Genomic DNA, 23,679 nt, shown 5'->3' with positions numbered 1-23,679 from the left:
GAATTTCAAATACTTTCTCTTTCAAATCAAACTCTGATTTAAACACTTTACCTTCTATCCACGGGACAGTTTAGAATTAGTTGAATATTGAAGATACTGAAGACAGACTAACTCTAAAGTTTAGGGATACCATGCTAACAAAGGTCACTAAATAATAGTTTGACACATTTTCATTTTTATTAAAGTTAATCACAATTCCTACTTCGGGATATGCCACAACTAAACGAAAAAAAGAGTTATTATAGCTGCTTGAAGGGAGTACAGGTTGAATTAACACAAGTTTTAGGAACAGCATTTAAAATACTTTTCATAAGACAGGCATCTGACAGGATCAAGATGTATGGGAACTTCTTAGGCTATGGCACCAAAGGCAAAAACTCCCCAGAAATTTCTTCCATATAAAAATTCAAGATAAAAACAGATCAAGCAGAGTAAAGGCAGAATGAACATTTGCATTTGGAGAATTAGTAACCTCATACATAGAACACACAGTGCTCGTTAAAACATTCAGCTGCAGAGATATGTTAAAATGTAATAAAGGAAATAGCACCTTTTGAAAATCATGTTACCTAAAACGAAAGTTTGCAAAAACGATTCTGAACTGCAAATCTTCATATGAAGAAAATTGAGAAGGTGGTACCACAAAACAAACAGTTTGGAAAAGTGTAATGTTACATGATGATTGCAAGCACAAACAGTACGGAACATTGAAAGCCAAAATTCCACCTCCATATCTGCAATAGGCAAAACAAAACAAAACCATAAACAAACAAACAAAAAAACCCTTTTCTTTTAAAGTTATACATCTAATATTCTCTCTAAACTGGGTCAGTAAAGCAGCATACCTTAATGTAAGGGGAAAAAATTTAAAGGCTTCCTTAGGAATTAAAAGCAGTATTAAAGTATCAGTCTATCTATCTACTACCTACTAAATACATGGTCTATCTACTGTCTGCTAAACACATGGACAAGAGGTTTATTATAAGACTTCTTACTTGAAATTCAATGCAATTCAGAATAAAATGAGTCTTTTATGTCATATGCCAAACTTTTCATTACCTAAGTCCCACAAGGGATTATCAAAACATGATTTTTACTAGATGATTCCAGGTATAGAGAAATCTTTCTCAGCCAGAGTTCTGACTATAACATTATAATCAGACCCAATGTTATTCTTTTTTCACAAGTGAGACAAAGTATACACTTATTCTTTCTAATCCCTTAAGATCCTTATAGTTGAAAAGGTTGTCCTTGAAGGTTAATGCAAATAAAAATAACTTTGCTTAGCAGTACATGTAATTTTAACAGCCTAAACATTTATCCAAAGATTTTCCAATTGTGATATCTACTTGAATATTCTTGTTATACACTTGCTTTATCTCTATCAAAAGTCCTATCAAAACAAATTATGTCCATGCTTCCCAAAATAACTATTAATCAACTGCCTTATAACTTGTAAGAAACAGATCTTGGATTCAGGAAATATCAATACATTATTAACATGTTATTATAATTCTGCATTTACTTTCATTTATAAATATCACATAAATACCACCAGCAAGTATCATAATGTTAAATCATTAAACTAATTTGTAAATATTGATTTAAAAACCTTGGAGCATATGCAGCAAAAACAAAAAATTAGTGAAAAAAAATTTTAAAAGGTTTCCCCCCCAGGTAATACACCCAATTATTTTCCTAAGGATCGTCACCTACCCAGGAGTTGGTAATAAATATTGCATAGTTCTTACAGAAAATGTGAAGACAAATATTGGCAAATACCGCATCTCACGTTATAGTCTAAGAAATCATACAATCTGTAGTATTTCATAAAGTTGTTTATTCTTGTTATTAAAACTTGGACTCAAGTAATCCTGGTTATTCTGGAAAAAGCACCTTGTTCGGGGGCATGGTTTAGTCATCCTTTTCTACAATCACCTCTCCATGAAGCACCTTTCTTCTTTGGCGTAACATATGAAAATACAGTTGTGGAAACACTGATGGAAAAAAGAAAACAAAGGAGGATGCTGTTGACAATTATTTATACTAGAAACCTCCCCCACGTGGGCAGTCTGAGGGCAAGAACAGCATCTGTCCCCGCAGCCTCCTGTCCCCCACGCTGCCAGAGCTCAGGCTGAGAGCGCATGCGCAGAGGCCGCACACAGCAGGTCGCACCCAGCACCCAGTATCCCGCACTCTGCAGGCCTCCCGCAGGCCTCCAGGGTTTCCAGGCTCGCCTCTTTTGATGGCGATCTTTACAAATTTAAGGTTTGTGGTCACCTTGCCTAGAACAAGTTTCCTGACCCCGTTTTTCCAACAGCAGGTGCTCACTTCGTGTCTCTGTGTTACATTTTGGGTTACATTCTCAGGATATTGCAACCTTTTTCATTATTATTATTGTACTCGTCATGCTGAGTGGTACTGACTCGCTGAAAGCTCTGATGATGGCGCGCATTTATTAGCAATAAAGTGTTTTTTAATTAAGGTGTGCACAGTGATGCTATTACAAACTTAAGAGACTACAGTATAATGTAAACATAACTTTTATATGCACTGGAAAAAAAAAACCATCGTTGGACTCACTTTATTGCAATGTTAGCTTTAGTGGTCGGAACTGAACTTGCAGTATCTCAGGGGTATGCCTGTAATGCTGGGGATTCTTTAGCAAAGTTAGAAGTTAAGTATCCTGATAAAGATATCTTCATAATGACCTGGGACGCTGTGCCAGAATGTTCTGGCGCAAGGAAAACTGCCTGGCCCCCTTCTCTCAGGTCCATCCGCTGTCCTGTACCATGAGGGCATCTCATGGACATATGTGGGCATCTAAGCCCACACAACCCAACTTCATCGATACCCCTCACAAACGTTCCTGTTCCCTGCTAGTGACTATCAAAAATTTGACCTAAAAACCAACCACTATTGGCATTTAAGTGAAGCGAGTAGAGCTTCACCAATTCATGGCAACTACTGAAAGATGATGAGAAGTTAGTGAAGAGGCTGAGTAGTACAAAATGTCTTAAGAAAAGCGGCTTCCTTATGTTCTAGTATATAGAGCAACATAAACAAGACTAAATAACTTTTCCAAGTGTATGCTCAAGGATTAGACAGAAATGACCTGACATTTTCTGGGACTATATGTTTATATTCAGACAAATGTTTCTAAATGATGGCCAACAATTCACTGATGTGTGCTCTATCTTTTCTTTAAAAAAAAAAAAAAAAAGGTAATTCAGCTTCTCTTTAAATGATTCTGAGAAAGCAATCATCTCTGTATTGATTTACTTACCTTTTTCCTTATAACTTTAAGAGTCCTTTTGACTCGCTCAACTCTTCCATTATTTAAAATTATGAATAAACGTGGGGTTGAACAGAGGTTTTGATGTATTTGTAAGCCATCACGTCTCCTTGCTGATTAAACTAGCAATCATACTTTACAAAAATACTCACTGCTTATGCTAAATCAAAGTACTAATGACCATATACTTACGTGGTATATACGAGGCCATGGTTATAAGAAGGAAATAGTAGTAGTCAAAAGAGACATTGTATTTATTCGGAAGTCTTATTGAAAACATTCCTGTCTTCTTCACGTACGGTAAGGCAGCATATATTGTAAGAAGTTCACCAACAACTCCAACGGGATATAAGATGATAAAAAAATTGTATCTGGAGAAAGATCCCAGAGAATTATTTTTCTAAAATAATGACTGGATTTGACATTATCGTTCTTTTGCTACTACTGTCTTTAAACTTAAAAATACACATATTTACGGTGCCCCTCACAGGTTAATTTTTTTCTATTTTAATCATTTGTTTGTTTTTGTTTTTAAAGGTTTTACTTATTTGACACAAAGATGGAGAGTACAAGTAGGCAGAGCAGTAGACCAAGGGAGAGAGAGAAGCAGGCTCTCTGCTGAGCAGGGAGCCCAATGCAGGGCTTGATCCCAGAGCCCTGGAAATCATGACCTGAGCCGAAGGCAGCTGCTTAATGAACTGAACCACCCAGGCACCTTAATCATTTATCATTTTAATTATCCTCCTTTCTTATAGCAGTTTCCATTTTAGATGGCAAAATCTTAATAAAATAAGAAGCCAACTTACTTTACAGTACTGAAATAATGGTATATGTATACAGTTTTATATTGTAAAGGACATAAGTGTTGTAAATAATACATTATAAAGCACCTATAAGTATTATAAGGCACTGTAAGGGTAACTTCTTTGACACCTGGAATCAAAACTGAATGTTGTTTTTTTGTTTGTTTGTTTGTTTTGAATGTTGTTTTTTGGTTTTTTCTTCCCCCCTTCAGCTAGTCATTTATTGATCAAGTGCTGTGCTTTAAAAGACCAGTTATGTCTGGGTGGCTCAGTTGGTTAAGCAACTGCCTTTGGCTCAGATCATGATCCCAGGCTCCTGGGATCCAGCCCTGCATCAGGCTCCCTGCTTAGCAGGAAGCCTGTTTCTCCCTCTCCTTCTGCTGCTCTGCCTGCTTGTGCTCTCTCACTGTCTCTGTCAAATAAATAAATAAAATCTTAAAAAAAAAAAAAACAGTTATGATCCTAATTTTATATCTAAATCTTGAAATTACCAAAGTGGTTCTTGGAAGCATTTGGAAATCCCTTTGTGGTTACTAATTAAAAGACAGTTAATTACTATTTCAGAAAACTGACATAATACTACTAAATATATATTTATACATATTCATATATTTGGTATATCTAATATATAAATAATACTAAAGTATCAGGAACTACTAATGAATATATTATCTAAAACTGTTCCCTTAACAGAACAGGTAAGAGAAACTGTTTCCAAAATTCCCACATTAAAGGAACAGTTTGCTTAAGATAGCTAAGAAAGTTCTATTCAAAATCCAAAATCACAGTTTGTTCATTTGGGCTGTGGCAAGGTCTCTAACGCACAGTAGGCCAGCCATTATTCATGCCTATGTGAGGGCAAGGCTCTATGAGTCTCTGTGAGCCTCCAGCAAGAACAACTTCAAGGATCCAAGGTAACAACATTTCTCCACTGAAGAAAATCATTTCTCTCAAAGGCAGTTACCAAAATAAAGGTTAAATTGTTGGTAGAAAAAGACAGAAATCAATTAATCCGTATTTTATTTCATCATTTTGTTGGCATTAAGATATTTGTAAAGAAATGTTAAATTTATCCATACGGCAGAAACTTGGAAACAAGTTAAAAATCGCCTTATTCCTGTATGTCAAGGATATACACGGGTAAGACATGGTGTGGGAACAGAGTCATTTGCCAAAATAGATTCAGTGGTGAATGGAAAGACCAATGATCCTTTTACTGTACCTGTTTATCTCCTCCTTGCCGTGGGTACATCATCTGCTTTCTTACTATCAGTAGTATAGTTATTCGTATATTATTTAAATCACTCTTTTCCAATCTTAATTTCCTAACTCAATTTAAAAATCATATAACGGAACATTTTATATCCCTTTTCAAGTAAAACATTCAAACTTATTTATGGAGTTTTTAAACTTTACGTGACTCTCCAGTGATTTTTCTGGAAGCATTGTTCTTAAACAGAAAAAAGCATATCACTCCTAGACTAAACTAGTTTGAAACCTTCAGCCACTGATTATATTTAATGCAATGATAGCAAATGATATAATTTACTAGCTTTGTCTTTAGAAAGACTGCATGTCACCCACTCTGTAAGTTTTGATGGCAGCATGAGAAATTTAACTACCTATTCAGAAAAAGAATTCCTCGTTAAAGGTTCCTAATTGTTACCTAAAAATTTTTTGAAGGGGATGAATTTTTGAAATTAAAATGGAAATCAACATAAAACATAACAACATACAAGTGCCTGTTCAGTGGGCTTTTCTAGAAACACTTCTCACACATAAGTAGAAACACTTCTCACACATAAGTAGAATGGAAGTATATCCAAACCATCACAGTAGGCCAGCTATGTATAAATAAGAACCCATTCTTACTGTGAAGTTTTATTTGAGAATGACAACCTCAACATTTGAACATAAATACATATGTTATTTTAAGTTTTTTAATAAGGCTGACAAATATATATAGATGGTTGGAGTCTTTTAAGATTTTTGACATGAAATATTACTCGTGATTATGATTAACTGACATGTGTTATGCTAACAGGAGCATTTCAAAGTTGAAAGGTCTTAGAGTACTTGGTTTAACATTAGTTCAATTGACAAAGGATTTCTAAACAGCAAATTTAAGCATGTTTTCAACTTCTCCAGAAAGTCAATACATGCATGGTGCATTCCGAAAGGCAGACAGACGAAACATTAAAGACTATTATCTTTCTCAAATAAGTTCTACAAATGCAGCAAGTGAAGAGACTGTTGCAGGAGTTAGTATTTTCAAAGGTGCTGGAGGTCCAGAAGACGAGGTCATCATGCAAGATTCAAGGTGCACTGAGATTCATTCTAGGATTAGTCCAGCAACACAGCAAACTGCCAACCGTGTGAAAGGCCCAATCGCTCAAAGTGAAAAAATGCTCGGTTACGATAAGAATAAAACCAACCTAACATAGAAATGGGAGCGCAGCCTCCTTATGAAAGCCAATAGGTTTAAGCTCAAATTATAATTCTGAAGCAGTTCAATAAACAAAATGATAAGCCACAAATGTCTAAAAAGGAGCAAAAGCATATAAAAAAAAGTCCGAGTATAAATATAATTAACAGTGATTATCTTCAAGGAGGAGGATTATAAGCAGTTCAAAAGGTCTTTTTCCCCTTCATTTTGGATCTTTTAATATATTCTATAGTCCATTATATTTCAACAAGTATAATATATGAGTTATGAAAAAGGATTGTAGATACTAATTATCAAAATAATTTAATTATTTTATCATTAATTATATTTTTATCAGTAATTATATTGATAATTGATATATATTGATATATATTGATATATATTGATAATTATATTATACTTATTGTTTAATTATCAAAATAATTTAAATCATGCAAAAAAATGCCATATTTTTGGCACAGAGTTTAACTAATATAATTCAAAAAAAATGTACGTTTTGCTTTCAAAGAAAAATGAGTGACCAATTCAGGTTATGCGAGGATATTGACACAACTTGTCTGGCACTAATTCTACTCAAAATATATATTAATATGATTTTTCTCTGATCATTAAATTAAGCCTTTAGAATTGGTTACAATACTGCTAGTAGCCAAGAAAACAGCATCCTGGCATCATGGGCTAAGACACAAATCTTCCTTCCCTAGTGTTAGCTCAGCACACAAAACACACATGCACTAGTGAGAACTAAACTGCAAGACAACGCCACCTGGCCCATTTAATGAAGTATGGCAAGTGGTCGAGAAGACTGAACGTGTAGAAGGAATAGCGAGTGATCTCTGTCACAGTCCACGCGACCAGAAAAAGCACCACGCTCTCCTCATTCTGGATCTGCAGAATCACAGAGAAATCCACAGTGTGGTTTAACCTTGAACATTTTTCTCCATGAAGATATACTCATTTTTTACTGTGTGTCTTTGAATGTCAGGGGTAGACAGAGGCAAGACAGAAAAACAGAGTCACCACTACATAATTCATGAAAACACACAAATATGTCCTAGGCACAGGAATGGTCAAATTTCTACTGCTTTCTCTTTCTTAGCCTTCGCTCTGGCTGCTAACTCAACCATCCTGTGACAACATCACCCCCTCAAAACCAGCATTAGACAGTCCGACTCTACGGTCGTCTGATGGTACCCAGCCTACTGCAGTACTAGCTACTGCATCTGTCCACTCCTCTTTTGTCCTATGACCACCATTTGCATTCGGAGCCTCACCATCTTCTCCATCCAGACTACTCCAACAGCTTCCTAAATAGCCTCTCCATTCTTACTCTCCTCATGGATGGAAGTCTTCCCTTCAACGCAAAACCAAAACACATTTGGAAGCAGTGATCCTGAGATTTAAAAGCTTCTTTGGCTCCCCATTCCTTAACAGGACAAGAGGATCACAGTCAAGGTTCTCTACAATCTGAGCTCTGGAATCTCCCAACTTCATCTGCAATCTCTCAGCCTCCCACTACCAGCTCTCCCTGGTGACACCAACTTACTATTATTTCCCTAACATGCTCTGAACGTTTATATCTTAACACATGCCATTCCCTCCAATTATAATGCTACTTACTCCCTTTTTAGTTCCCATGGAAAATCCTTTCTCACCCTTTAAGACCCAGCTAAAGCATTACGCCCTCTAGACAACTTTCCCCAAACTCCTCCTTTCGTCCTGAGCTGTAATTTGCTCACTTTCCTTCATCATATCTGTACTATAACACCTGCCCGTTTGTATGAAAGTCTATCTGCCTGACTCTTGGGTATCTATCAGTGCTCTCCTTACACACTCCTTCCCTACCTCAGTCAGGCTAAGTCCCCAGTTACACTGTAATATGTATTCGTCTCTTATTTCAAAGCACTAACACTAACATAATGAAACAATTACAGTTGACCGTGAACAATGTGGGGGTTGGGGCACCAATCCCTGCTGCATAGCCCAAAAGCCTGCATTTAAGTTTTAAGTTTTGACTCCCCAAAACTTAACAACTAATAGTCTACTGTTGACCAGAAGCCTTATCGATAACCTATAAACAGCTGAATAACACATATCTTGTGTAAGTTCTATGTATTATATATGGCATTCTTATAATAAAGCAAGCTAGAGAAAAGAAAATGTCATTTACAAAATCGTAAGAGAAAATACACTTATAGTATTCTAATTATCAGAAAAAAATTATAAAAAGAAAAAATTCTGAGTATGAATGAATACATGCAGTTCAAACGCAGGTTGTTCAAGGTCAACTGTACTTATGTAACTACTTGTTTACTGCTGCTCCCACTTACAGGATCCACAGGGAAGCGACCATATTCATATCATTAACTGCCAGATCCCTAGCACAGCCTCAGGCTAGAACAGTTGTGCGATCAGTATTTGCCGAAGGAGTCAACGTCTGTATGACCAGCGCCCACTTCCCAACAACCAGTACGCAAAGAGGTGAAATGGCCCTATCCACTCTTGTAAAGCCAGACACAAGCACAGTGTCAAGTGTACAGAAGGCACTCAATAAATGTTGGCTGAGTTAGTGAAAGAGGGGTAGAAAGGTACCAGTGGGAAACTATTGTTGGAAAAAACTAAATAGAAATAGTAATACTAATACAGAGATCCTTTCGAGGATTAAAAAAAGAGCAGATGGGTCTTTTTTCTCTCGGGGGCTAGCAACCCATTAGATCCTCTCTCACTTCTTTCCACAGTGGATGCCGGCCACCCTGTCTTGTCTTTCTTCTTCCTCAGTCTTCAGACTTTTTGCAGTCCTGGCCCAGCTCTTATATTTGCTCACTGTCTGGAACAGACTTTCTTTTATCCTGTTTATGGGGACTTCCTGCTTTTAAACTACGTGGCAATCTGAACACAAAGTCTGGCTGTCCGCGTGGCACGCACTCACAGCTCGGGGCACGGCGGTCAGCCGTGAGGGGCCAGTGCACTGAGAGAGTTGAAAGACAGTGGTCCGGAGAGGCTACCGTGCAGAGTGGTGGGAGAGCGGAAGAGCAGTGATCTGTCCCTGCGTGGACAGAGGCCAGTATGTCTCACAGACAAGGGAAGGGAGTTAAGGTATCATTTCAAGCAGACAAGGGACAAGAAAGGCATCTCAGGAATGGAAAGGAGGCCAGAGATCTGTCCTCAAGTAGACAGGAGATGCCGGAGGCTATCAGAAGGTCAGAAGGGCCCATCTGGGAAATGTTTCTGTCACGGGTTTAAAAGGCCCAGTGTCTTGACATAGTGAGCATGGTGTTTGTTTGTCTAGAAAGGTTTAAGCCATTAATTAGATTCAGGTCTGTCTCCTGTCATGCCTCAATAAATAATATGCTAATTTCCCTACGTTCCCCAGCCCTTCCAACTTTTCATTTAGTCTTTCCATTTGCTCAGATCTACAGAACTGTATTTGCTTTTTATGCCTGTTGCTACAACACTCCATGGTTAATGAGGAAAAATACACTGTTTATTGTGGCAACTTCAATACATAATCAAAGAGAATACACATCAATAGAAAATTTTCAGTTAACTATTTGACAGAATATGAACACTCACTTTAAAAACTGGGAAACATCAGAGGAGAATAGATTATGGATATAAATATTTAGTTTGCTTGTGTTTCAAGGTCATTCTACTAATGCACTAAGTCAATGTACAATCACACTTAGATCCAAACCCAGCCCTTTTTTTGTCTAGTGGTTCTGCTCCCTGCAATATAGCGATGTTAGTATCTTAGATTCCTATTAATAAAAAAACTTTCCTGCAGGCTTGTGAAGAGAACATGTTAGTGTCACTTACCGGTTTTATACTGTGAGTAATGAGCCACACCATGAAGATTCTTGAACTCACTTGGACCCCAGCCACAATCACAGAAGTAGGTACAATTCCTTAAAGAGAAAAATAAGTCAACCATTGCCCTAAAAGCAATTCACACCGACAATAAAAATTAAATCAGAAACTTACCAATTAAACAGTGGACTATCTGTAAGCAAATAAAGAAAAAATCACAAGTCAATAACATGCAACATAAAATAAACCCCTGTGAACACCGGTTTTCTACAAATCCATAGGTGGATGTCATTGGCAAAATAAGACTGATTTTGTTCAGCAAATAATTTTTCCAAATAAATATTACAAAAATAGGAAAACAGCATCACTGAAAACTTACCTCGAGCAAGGCAAATGTCTGGAAAAATTTAAGTATCTTCTGAATACTTTTATATAAACCTTTGTGTGTTCCTTTTTCCATATAGAAACGTACCATGGCAATAGCTAAAACCAACCACCTAAAAGAAAGAAAGGTATTTTATAAAGTTCTATCAAAATTAATACCAATGATCTTCCTAAAAAGAAATGGCATAATTTATATAATCATATGTTGTTTTATTATGTTCTCGGTTCATTATTCTATTTAACAAAACCCACAGGAAGAAATGGCATTGTTTTTACATTGACTCTTCAAGGGGATAAAGAGAACATATTGGAGATCAACTAGATTCAAATGTCAAACGATGTCCGTTCCATGTTTGGTTTCAGCAGACTGACTGAAGGAATGATGTATCCCAAATGAGGTTATTAGAAAGTATTTCATAATTATACAAATATTTCTTAAGGTAAAAAGCTGTGAGTGTGTAAGTATGTACTTAGACAAATATATGGCATATATTTACATGTAAGTGTAAGTAAAAATATTTCATAATAATTCTTTTCTTTAGAATTTGCACTAAACAATAACAACCATTGTGCCACAGAAGGGCATACGTATAGAAGGTCAGATATGGGCCTGCTTTCAAAGAGTTTGCTTTACAAAAAGGACAAAATGCATATGCCTTTCCTTTTCAACTTCTACTTCTACACGACAGAGAGGTTCTGTGCTGTGAAGACCAGCATTTCACACACAAACTACATCTGTGGAGACCGGCTTTCTCACCCTACACTCAATCTGCCAGAGACACTAATGAGAGTTCATTTTTTTTCTAGTTTCCTTCACAATTACAAGAGCACTTTCAAGTTTCAAAAAGTTATGCCATCTGTAACTTCTTAAAATCCTTAGTAACACACCCATGGAAACGAGTAGCTACTCCAGGCTTTTTTAATTCAGTGGGCTTCAAAACATCTAGTTACATGGATTTATGAATGATAACACCATTAAACAGTTTTAACTTTTTAATTAAAGAACCCTCATAAAAGGACAGTTTAGAGTTTTCCCACAAATGAACTACAGATGAAATATGATGAACATGGTCAACAAGGTCAAGAGAAGACGGAGGCTAGAGCTTCTCTTCTGGGCACTTCCACTCCTCCTCAGCACACACTGAGGGGGAAAGCAAGGACGTTCCTATGAGGGGTGGTAACAAGTCAGGTAAAATCTGAAATTGTCAGCAAGACCTTCCAAAGATGGAAATGTTAATGATACCAACAACAGTGATAATAACGCGTGTACTTTCAGAACACTTTCAATGTTCCAAATGCACATTTAGCATATTAATATTTCATGCTCACAAATTCCCTGTGAGGTAGGGACGGCTATTATCCTATTTCACTGCTGAGAAAACAGGCAGAAGAGGTCACAGAGCCAGACAGCTGAGATGTAAACCCACCAATGAGCTCAGAGTCTATGTTCCTGAACCATGATGCTGTACTGGTATGGCTCTAGGCATGTAGGTGTGCCTTGGGATATTAGTTAATCACACTATTCGCTATATTTGAATCACAAGTAAATCTTCAAAGTTATCAAGAGAATTGTGCTCAAATATTTTAACCAATAGTAGTGTGCTATCAAAAAGGTCTGAGGGCCACTGTTGTAGATGAGACAGTCACCGTGCAGAGACATCAAGATTTATCCTAAGTCTAAAAGTCAACAGTCCAGGTAGAAATAAACTCTGTGACATCTCCCAACCCCCCATGCTATTCTTGCTCCACAATACCCGGGCTTTACTGGATTCAACTGACAGCTTCATCCCATACGTGGGCCAAACAATGGCTTCTTCCCATATACGGGCCAACACTGAATTCTGTAGTGGGCTAATATGGGTGACATTTTAGATGTCTTCCTTAAAATGTTACGATTTTACCGTCTTCAATTTTATTTATTTATTTATTTTTTTAATTTGACAGGCAGAGATCACAAGCAGGCAGAGAGGCAGGCAGAGAGAGAGGGAAGCAGGCTCCCTGAGAGCAGAGAGCCCGATGCGGGGCTCGATCCCAGGACTCCGAGATCATGACCTGAGCCGAAGGCAGCGGCCCAACCCACTGAGCCACCCAGGCGCCCCCCCCCGCCCCCGTCTTCAATTTTAAGTCCCCATACTAACGATAAAAAAAAAAAAGCATATTAAGATAGTTAAATCAACATTTTCATACACTTGTCTTTTTTAAGAAAAATCCAAACCAGACTTTTAAAAAAGGTCACTGTGAGAGCTAATTATTACCCTACCAAAGAATTCATCAAAGGATTCATTTTGATGGCAACTTTTCTATATTTTTAAATAGCAAGATATAAAAATCCACGTATTAGAACGTGGTAACAAATTTTACTGTTGTCCCATAGGTGGCAGTGTTGTACCACCTAGTATAGTGAAAGATCATACCAATTACTAACTTGTTCGAAAATAAAAGAAATTAACACTCCCGGTAGTGTTAGAAAGGACCGCAGAGCCATCGATCCTAACTTCTCATCTGTTTTTCAGTCACTGTGGCTAGGAGCTAATCTGAACTAATGAGTGTTCACTGTCTAAGTCCACCATCGCAACGGGATGACAAAGTCTTTCCATAGGGGCCCTACATTTAACTAACTTTGCACTTTCTACATTCATTGGTTTAGTAATTATCCTTTTTTTAAAAATGCAAAAGCAAGTAGAGCTTCTGCAACTGTTTTTAAAAAATAGGCCAGAGCAACTGATTACCCAAATATGAACCCAGAGAGATATGCTCAGTCCTTGAGAAAGTACTCTCTTTGGAAAATATATAAACATGTGCTGTATGTCAGAGATTGTTTACTTGTTAGCTTAATTCATTTCTTTATTCATTCATCTCCATGTTCAACATTTATTGCTAAGCCAGGGAGTGTTGGGAAATTAGAAATAAATAAGACTTAGTTCTTGTCTCAAGGAACTATTAGTGAGTAGAGAAAACAATGCAGTGCTGTACCAGGAGGTATGAGCCATAACTCACTAAACACAGGGTCTGCTTGCCATGGCATTATGCCATGATGACTCTGAAAAATCTTATGGAAGGAGGAGTTCTTTCCTCCGGCTGTTTTGGGGGCTTCTTTTCCCCCTGAGGTTTCTTGGAGACAACCAGCTCCATAAAGAACCTGGTTATCTACATTTGTATCTTCTGGTTTTGTTCCAATACTTCTTTTTAGATATGAATTATGAACAACTTCGCAAAGACACAATGATACAGAGAATGGCATAAGGAACCTCCAGAGCCCACTGCCCAGCTTCAAGCATTATCATCTTATGGACAATCCTATAGCTTCCAAAGTCAGTGCTTTCCTCACCATCCCCTCCCCTCATTATCTTGAAGGAAATCTCATACATTCTATAGTTTGATTCCTAATAAGAGGATTGCTTTTAATAGACCTTATCATAATACCACCATCCCAGGTAAAAAATCGTAGATCACAAAACATAGTCAGGATAAAAATTTTCTCAATTGTCTCATAATTTTTTTTAATTTTTTATTTATTCATTTATTTGACAGAGAGAGAGAGATCACAAGTAGACAGAGAGGCAGACAGAGAGAAGGGAGAAGCAGGCCCCCCGCTGAGCAGAGAGCCCGATGTGGGGCTCCATCCCAGGACCCTGAGATCATGACCTGAGCTGAAGGCAGAGGCTTAACCCACTGAGCCACCCAGGTGCCCCTGTCTTATAATTTTTAAAAATCATGATTGAAATAAAGTTTTTATGTTGTAACTAGTTGCTATGTCTTTCATAACTCTTAATCTACAGGTTTCCCCTCCCTCCCTCTATCCATTCATCTCTCTTTCCCTCTCTTTTTTGTGAAATTTCTCTGTTGATGACACTGAGTGGTTTGTCCTGCAAAGTTACCCACATGTCACTTATTATGTTCTTCTGTCCCCCATATTTCCTGTGAAGTTGACAGTTCCACACCCTTGATCAGGTAGATTCACATTTGAAGCTAATTCCTAAGTTATGTTGTGTGCTTCCCTGAAGAGCACGTAATTTCTAATCGTCCCTTTTGTTTGCAATGTTAGCTTACTGCTGATCATTGCCCAGAGCCATTATTTCAGCAGTTACTGCATAATGGTGATATTCTAAGGCTACCATTTCTTCTTGACATGTCCGATAAAGTAACCATGTGGAGGCTCGCCCAGAGATGGCCTCTCACATTCATACCATCCATACCTTCATACACTGTTCATTGACACCCCCAAACTTCCTTTCCTAGACTAAACTGAAACTTTGTTAGCAGCCAATATGTGTTTCAATGTACTGTACATAGACACTTCTGCCAGTGGAGTTAAGCTGAAAGGTTCATGAAAGAAAAAAACAGATAAACTGGACTTCATGAAGAGTAAGACCTTCTCTTTGAGAGACACTGTGATGAAACTAAAACCAAGCCACAACTAGGAGAAAATATTTACAAATCACACATCTGGTAAAGACCTATATGCATACTATATTAAAAAAAAACTCTCAGAACTCAGTAAAAGAAAAATCAAACAACCTCATTAAAAAAAAAAAAGGTGAACGATTTGAACAGATGCTATACCAAAAAAGATACACAATTGGTAAATAAATGCATGGAAAGATGTTCAGTGTCACTGTTAGTCACTGGAGAGATGCAAAATAAAATCACAAATGAGATAACATAACACACCTATTAGAACATCTAAAACTACAAGCACTGACCATACCAAGCGTTGGTGACGATGTACAGCTGCTCTCATTCATTGCCCACAGGGATAAAATGGTACAATCATTCTGGAAAAGTTTGGATAGTTTCTTAAGAAATCAATATTGCAATTACCGTATGACCCAGCCATTCCACTCACAGACATTCACCTCGGAAAAATGAAGTCCAAGTCCAAAGACTTGTACCTGAATACTCATAGCTTTGTCATAGCTCCAAACTGGAAGAACCAAAATGTCCCCCAACAGATGAACGGATAAGCAAGTTGGATAAACAAGATCCATACACGGGATCTACCCTCCTCAGGGAAAAATATACGTCTGTTCCTTCACAGGCTGGGAAATGGATATGCCAGCCCCTTGGGTTTGGTGTTCTAATAACTCACACAATGTATACTCTGAAAATATCTTCAATAGCTTCTCTCTTGGTGTCAGTCATCTTGCTGATCACTTCATATCCATGATCTTTTTATTCTTTGTAATAATCTAGCAAAGCAGCTGTGTTGTTCCAATTTACAGACAAGAAAACTCGGGGTCAGAGTGTTTCAGTAACTTATCTGAGGCTACTCAGCAAAAAAGGGGTGAAGCATAGACTTTAACAACGCCTTACTGTACTCTATACAGATTAAAATGCAAACATGTTAGCAAGGCACTTAAGGCCCTGTGCAGAGTGGTCCATGCTCCTCCTCCAGCGTCATCTCCCCACTACACTTCAGGCCCACTTGCTACTGCCTCGACAACATGTCTAGGAATGCCTTATCTCTGTACCCTAACTCACACTGTTTTCTCATCCCTGCCTATCAAATCCTACTCATCCTTCAAAGCTCTGTTGAAATGCTATGATCACCACGGAGCTTTCTCTGATTCCCCCTACCTGTCTGACCCGTCACCTCTGTCAAGCACGCACTCACTCTGTCTTTTATTGCAATATATAAATGTCCCTGGTTACACTTCTTCAAGGATGGAGCCTAGAATATTTATCTTATAAGACATAAGACAATGCATTTGACACCTACGGGTTCAAAAGTCCTGAAAAGAAACAACAGCAACAACACCACCATGAGAGAGAGAGAGAGACATGGAGGGAGAACTACTTCTCTGGTCACATACCTATTATGAACAAGTACCACAAAAATCCTCACATCTTTTAAAGGTGTAATCCTACTCCTGGGAATTCATCTTAAGTAACTATTCAACAGAAACAAATAAAAGCAAAATGTTATTAGGGGAATGAGTTAATCCATTATTGTACATTAAGTCTATACACTCTTATGTAGCCATGAAAGAATATATTTATGAAAACTATACAGAAATATTTGGTAGATTATTAGGTGAAAATAGAATATATAATAGAGCAGATACCCTAGCTGCAATCCTCTATAAGATGCATTTAGGATCTTATACTCGAATGAGGGACATGACAGACAATACGCAACAATATGAATTAGTAAAATACATTGTACAGTTATAAGGCAATAAGTGCAATGACAAAAATAAAGCAGGCCAGAGGAATAATAGCATAATGGGGATATATGCTATCTGAATGAAGATATTCACATAAAAGATAAAAAACAAAATGTCATGCTAAGCTTATAAAATTAGGCAAGTTCTTTTTTTATATCTATGTAAATACTTATCTATTATTTTATTGTTTTCAAAACTATTACAAAAGCTTAATATAATTCAAAGTTCTGCTAAAAGAGAAAAACAATAAGTTAAATGGACAAAAAGAACCTCAGCTAACCCTCCGCTATCCATACTAATTAATGTATACCTTGGTTCACCTACCACTTTCCACACTACAACCTTACTGACATCTGTTCTCCAACACCACCCTCCAATTAGATCAAGAGAATATACCGGGCTTTCTTGCATCTCATGCCTATTGCTAGAATTTACTCGAAATATTCACTCGAATTCACTCGAAATATCTACTGTCCACATATTTCAGTCCTATTCCTTCTTCAAATCTCTTTTTTTTTTTAAAGATTTTATTTATTTATTTATTTATTTGTCAGAAAGAGAAAGAGAGAAAGCACACAAGCAGGCAGAGGCGGAGAGAGAGGCAGGCTCCCTGCGGAGCAAGGAGCTCAATGCAGGACTAGATCCCAGGACCCTGGGATCATGACCTGAGCCAAAGGCAGTGGCTTAACCCACTGAGCCACCCAGGTGTCCCATCTTTTTCAAATCTTAAAGCCTCTAAAGGCCTCCAAAGAGTTACATGGATTACTCCATTTTGGTCACCTCTGCTTTTAAACAGAGGTGAAAATGACAAGAGACCTTCCCAATATAGGCAGGGAGACAGATAAGTTTCAGATACCCGGTTATTTGCTGGGCAAGTAGGAAAGATAGGAATGAAGTGTGAGAATACAAAGTGTGAGAACACAAATTCTGTTCCAGATGGGGCAGAAGAACTAGAAAGCTTCAAAGAAGATGGCTTGATTTAGAAGTCATATGAGGAACAAGAAGGATATTACACAAAGTGAAAGGCCTGAGCAAGAACGGAGAGAGCCGTGAAAATAAAAATGCATGGTGCCTTGCCTGCATTATGAGTTACAGTTGATTTCAAACACAATAGATGTATAAGGAGAATCAGGGAGTTTATTACAAAGGCCCTTGAATGACCAACAGCCTAAATCCCTTAGATTACAGTGGAGGTAACAGGGAGTCACCGAAGGCTTTAAACTAGAGCTATGCATTGATTTTCACTTTTAAAAGGTTAACCTGGTTTTCAAAAGGGAGAGTGGACTGGAAAGCAAAGGGACAGCAAACCAGTTAACAAACAGCAGGTATTCCAAAAATGTTCCAAAAACTGGGTAAGACTATCACAGGAGAGAAAATTCTTTCAGTTTTCACTGTGGCTAAAGACAGCAGCCCATGGTGGGTACTTGATTGTTCTCCAGTTGTTCCAAATATATTACTTTTCTTCTTCGAGATTATAAAATTCAGTAAAGCGTAAAAAGCAGCAGCACGTCTCTGGAGTCAGACTGTCTAGGCTGAAATCCAAGGCTGACACCTGCTGGTTGAATGATCTTGAGCAAACTACTTAACCTCTTTGTGCCTCAGTTTCCTAATCCCTCAAATGTGACATCATGTACCCCTCCCAGGAGGGAAAAGAACCAAAAATGAAATAGTACATCTAAAGTAATCAACACATTACCTGACACATAGCAAATCCTCAATAAACGTATTTTTTGCGAACTGTATTTGGTATTCAGGATTACACTAAACACACAATAAGTACTCAGTACCGGGTCAAACCATTTATTCTTTCCTATAAGTCCTGGAGTAAGTTTAAGATATTAAAAGATCCCCTACATTTATATAGATTAATAATACCTCATGTGATAATGAGAAAGTAGCTTTTCAAAATGACAATGCAATTTAGAAACAGAAGAGCAATTTCCCAACTGGTCTTGAAAAGCCGTCGACACACAATTCATTTTGACAGCTCTCTGAAGAGCGATAGTCACTGTGTAACCTTATTTTCTAAGTCATACTCAAAGTCAGAAATAAAAGTACGGGATATCAGTCACGAAGCACGGGGCCGTAAAGATGCTGGACACGAGTGCCATGCTCTGATACAGCAGGGTTTGTAAAATATCGTCCCAAGTAAGAAGCTCTGGGGCTCAAGAAAAAAAAAATCAAAAGCCAAAACTCGTGGTGACATTAACAGTTCCGAAAACTCTGCCCGGCGATCTGCAGCACGAGGAAGTGCACCGTGGGGGCCACGGCCGGACAGCTCCGGCTCCGGGGCCGCGGCACTAGGCGTTTCTTCTACAGCAGCGGCAGGCAGCGGCGCCCGGGGCGGCCCGGCCGAAGCCACCTCCCCCGCGGGTCGGCCCCGCATTCCTGCCCAGGTCTATACTTAACCTCCCGCCCGCGCCCCGAGCCGCCGCGCCACGCCGTGCACCGTATTAGGCAATGCCCGGCGAGCAGGGCCCCGGCACCCCCCCGCTCCCCGCCCGCCCCGCTCGCCCCGCTCGTCGGCCCCACTCCACTCCGCTCCATTCAACACCCGCGGCCGCGGCGGCGCCCGCGCCCCTCCCCCACGGCCGTTGCCCGCGCCCCCTCCCCGCGCCGCGCCCACCCCGCCGCCCCGCGCTGCCCGCACCCCGAGCGCCTTACCCGCTCGCCGCCCTCCCCGCAGCCCCGAGCGCCCCCAGCCCCGCCGGCGCCCCGAGCGCTGAATGTCGGGGGGCAGCACCGCGGGGAGGGGGGCGGAGGGAGGAGAGGGTCCCTCTCCGCGCACGTACCCCGCGGTCATGGCGATGTTGTAGAAGGTGAGCCAGACAGTGGCCAACAAGCCGAGGCGCCTCCTCTTGCCGGTGGCCTCCTTCTCCTCGCCCGGCTCCGAGGCGCCGCCGTTGGTGCCGTCCTCCTCGCTGGACGCCATGGTGGCCGTGTACCCGGGGGAGGTGGAAGACAGGGGAAGGGGAGTGGGAGGGGGCCCCGCCGAGCGCGCCGCTGAAGCGCCGCCGCCCGCTGCCGCCGCCTCTGTCAGGCGCCCCATGTGCCGCGCGCAGGGGGCTCGGCGCCGCCAGCCCCGCCGCCCGCAGGGGGAGGAGCGGGCGCCCCCGGCCGCCGCCCCGGCCGCCCCGCCCCCCGGCCCTCGGGAGCGCGCGCGGCGCGGGGACCCGGCTGCCCGGCCTGGGAGCCGGCACGGGTGCAGTCTCGAGGCCGCTGCGGGGTTTCCGCTCCCACGGAAAGCTGTCCTCGTCTCTAGCTGGGTCCCTAGCTGGGGGGACCTCTAGCTGGGACGTCTCGGGCGCTGGCGACCTGCCCCAGGCTGGTGCATTTAGTCGGGACGGACGGAACGCACCTGGAATGGAGTGGTCCCGCCCCGCCCAGCCTTTGGGACGGTAATTTGTGGAAGTGAGGACCGGTAGTGGGATCTTCCCGCTAAGAACGCGTTAAGACCTTCTGGGGAAGAGTCGCCCGCTTCAGTCTGTTTCACTTTTACCCGCCAGCGGGGCGTTACAGGACGACTACGGTAGAACAGCCTCACTTGCGTGGATTCCCCCGGAGCCAGTGTTCTAAAGGCATCACTGACTGCAGTGCAGCGTAGTGTCTGGATGCTAGAGGGAAGCTGGAGAAAGAGGATAAGACAAGATACCGAAGGACAAAAGTTTGAGCAGATGTAGACAAGCTACAAATAAGGGCTGACAAGAACCCTTTCCTCCGCAGGATCCCACTGTTCTCCACTCTACCCCTTTCCTTTCGTATCTTCTTTCAAATACCCATGCTTCTTCCTAACAGCTCTCTCCTCTTTCCCCTTAAAGCACACAGCTGGGAAGACAGGCTCGGGAGTCAGATTACTGACTCCCAGATTACCAAACTCCTGACTCCACCACAGTTAAGACTAGCTTGTGAACTTGGGCACCTAAACTTCTCTATTGCCTCAGTTTCCTCATTGGGAATAATTTATAAACCTATGTCATGGGTTGTCGTGAGATCCAAGTCTCACACTTAAAAATCACCCATATAAATCACCCACACTTAAATCACCCAAATAAATGCCTTAAGGGTCTGAAGCAGTTTGAGTCCCCCCAAATTAGGGTATTAGCACCATTCTGGTGACTCAATCTCTGCTGATCCTTAGAAAAGAAATTCTTTTTTTTTTTAATTTTATTCTATTTATTTGACAGAGAGAGATCACAAGTAGGCAGAGAGGCAGGCAGAGAGAGAGGGAAGCAGGCTCCCCGTTGAGCAGAGAGCCTGATGCGGGGCTCGATCCCAGACCCTGGGATCACGACCTGAGCCGAAGGCAAAGGATTAACCCACCCAGCCACCCAGGTGCCCCCCCTTAGAAAATAAATTCTGCTTCGGCCTGTGGAAGCTACGTGTTTGTTAGGCTGTGCTCCTAGAAACTAAACCTGGCCCTGTGCAGGGGGCGACCACCAAAAGACCACACAGTCGGAGTCCAGTAGCTCCACAGGGTATGGAGTCACGTGGGAGAGGTCACCAACCAAAAGAAAGGACTCATCCCTCCATTGTGATCTGGGCTCTGGGCTCCTATCCAGGAGGCACTACCGGCGTACTTTGGAAACTTAGATAATTTTGAGAAAGACATCCCATTTGGGGGCGGGGGGTAGGCTAAGATGTGCCTGGGGAAGAAATAATGGCTGAAAATGTTTAAATTTGATGAAAACTATGAACGACTATTTTTAAAGACATTTAATTTGGAATGGAAGAAATAAAACTATTTGCAAATGACAACACTATAATAATTAGAGAAGCCTAAGGACTCCGTTAAAAAGCTACTGGAACACAAATTGTTTTCTACAGAAAAGAAAACTGGGGAGTGAAATTTAAAATAAAACCATAGAATGCTCATCAGCATCCAAAAACATGAAATATATAAGGATAAATTTAACAAAAAGTGTAAGACCTGTACACTGAAAACCATAAATTACCGTCAAGAGAAATCAGACTTAAATTAATGGCTATCCATTGGAAGCCATTGGAATTGGAAGATGAATTGAAGATGATATGGTTAAAATGTCAGTTCTCCCCAAATGCCAGTTTATATTGTTTTAATTTGACAGGTATCTCTAAAATTTATACAGAAATGTTTAAGAAGAACAAAGTTGAGACACATACTTGTTTTCAAGACTGTGTAAAAAACTACAGTGTACAAGACAGTGTGTTAAGCATAAGGATAGACAAATCAATAAGAGAGAATAGAGTCCAGGACCACATATATGTATATATATATGGTCAGTTGATTTTCAACAAAGATGACTCGGTATGTCTTTTCAATAAATAGAGCTGAAATAACTGGATATCCACATGAAAAAAAAAAAAAAACCTTGACCCTTACCTCACACCATACACCAAGTATTAATTTGATATGGATCACAGACCTAAATATAAAACTAAAAGTATAAAACTTTTATTTAAAAAGTATAAAATAGAAAACAGAATCACTGTGACCTTGGGGAAGGCAAAGTTTTCTTAGAACCAATAATAAAAAAGCATTGATTATAAAGGAAAAGACAGAACATCATTGAAACATAAAACTTCTGTAATTCCAAAGACAACATTTAAAAGGTGATTTTCTCAATACATGGATCTGACAAGGAACACGTATACAGAAGATATAAAGATTCTTTACAACTCAATAATACAACAACCTGATTTTTTTAAATGAGCAAAAGATTTTAATAGACTCTTTGCAAAGAAGATAGAGAAATAACAATAGCATATGCAAAGATAGCCAATCTTATTAGTCTTTAGGGAAAATGCAAATCAAACCTGCTGTGAGATAGCACTACATCTAATAAATGTTAGCAAGGATGTGTAGTAATTGGCATTCTCCTATATGGCTAAAGAGAGTAACACTTTGGAAAACAGTTTGGTAATTTCCTTAAAAGGTCAACATTCCCTTGTTTACCATATGACCCAACAAATTCATTACTAGTTACTTAACCAAGAGAACAAAAAGAGGTCCACACAGATTTGGACATAAACTTTCAGGGCAGCTTTATTCATAGTAACCTCTAACTGAAAATAATCCATGCATCCATCAATATTCAGAGTAAAATAAACTTGAAAAGTGGATCACAAAGTGCTATGAAAGTTAAAGACCTGTCAAGAAATGTGACTTGTTTGGGAGATCAGAAAAGGCTTTGTGTCTACAGCCATACCACCCTAAACACGCCCAATCTTGTCTGATCTCAGAAAAGGCTTTGTGCAAGAAATCACCCTTGAATACTTGATTCCAACAGACAGGTTGAAAGAGGCAAGCTGCGGGCTCACCATGAACATGCAGGCAGGACAAACCACAAGCTTGAGGAAAAGTGAATTGTGCAGTTTGACTAAATCTTACAATGATCAGGAGAAGGACAGAATAGAAACATCGAGGACCACTCTATTTTAAAAGGCAGCAGTGAACTTCTGAAGACTTGTGTGAAGGAAAATCAAGTTAAAGAAACCTCTTTTCAAAGATGAATTAGGCAGCAGGAAATGATGTCAATTGTCTTCTAGGAGAGAAGTAAGAAAGGCCAGAATTAGGTTGACGGTCAGCATGAACAGGGGAATGAATGAGATCTCTTGAAACACAACAGAATTGAAGAAAGGGTTCTGTTTATTTGCTTAATGAAGGTGCCATAAAATACCGAGAGATTGACTGTCTACACGAACTAGGCTATTTATGAAGCAAAATCCCTCTGACTGTGGAAAGGTAAGAGATTAAAAAGATAGAGGAATTAATTTTCAAAAAAAGAAAAGACACTTCTT

At 39.8% G+C, this 23,679-nt stretch overlaps 1 protein-coding gene across 1 annotated transcript; it reads right to left on the bottom strand.

Annotated features, from left to right (window-relative positions):
• Window positions 1-155: 155 nt before the first annotated feature.
• On the bottom strand, window positions 156-20,038 carry HACD1 (3-hydroxyacyl-CoA dehydratase 1). The gene is made up of 7 exons (XM_047740501.1): window positions 19,695-20,038; window positions 10,731-10,848; window positions 10,526-10,544; window positions 10,361-10,449; window positions 7,311-7,432; window positions 3,488-3,666; window positions 156-1,997 (listed from the first exon to the last, which is right to left on the bottom strand). Exons 1-7 carry the CDS (start codon window positions 19,949-19,951, stop codon window positions 1,915-1,917), a joined length of 867 nt encoding a protein of 288 aa, XP_047596457.1. The 5' UTR covers window positions 19,952-20,038; the 3' UTR covers window positions 156-1,914.
• Between the last annotated feature and the right edge of the window lie 3,641 nt (window positions 20,039-23,679).

Source organism: Lutra lutra, chromosome 8, assembly GCF_902655055.1.
Source record: "Lutra lutra chromosome 8, mLutLut1.2, whole genome shotgun sequence".
Lineage (NCBI taxonomy): Eukaryota > Metazoa > Chordata > Mammalia > Carnivora > Mustelidae > Lutra > Lutra lutra.
This window is presented reverse-complemented; position numbering and strand designations above follow the sequence as displayed.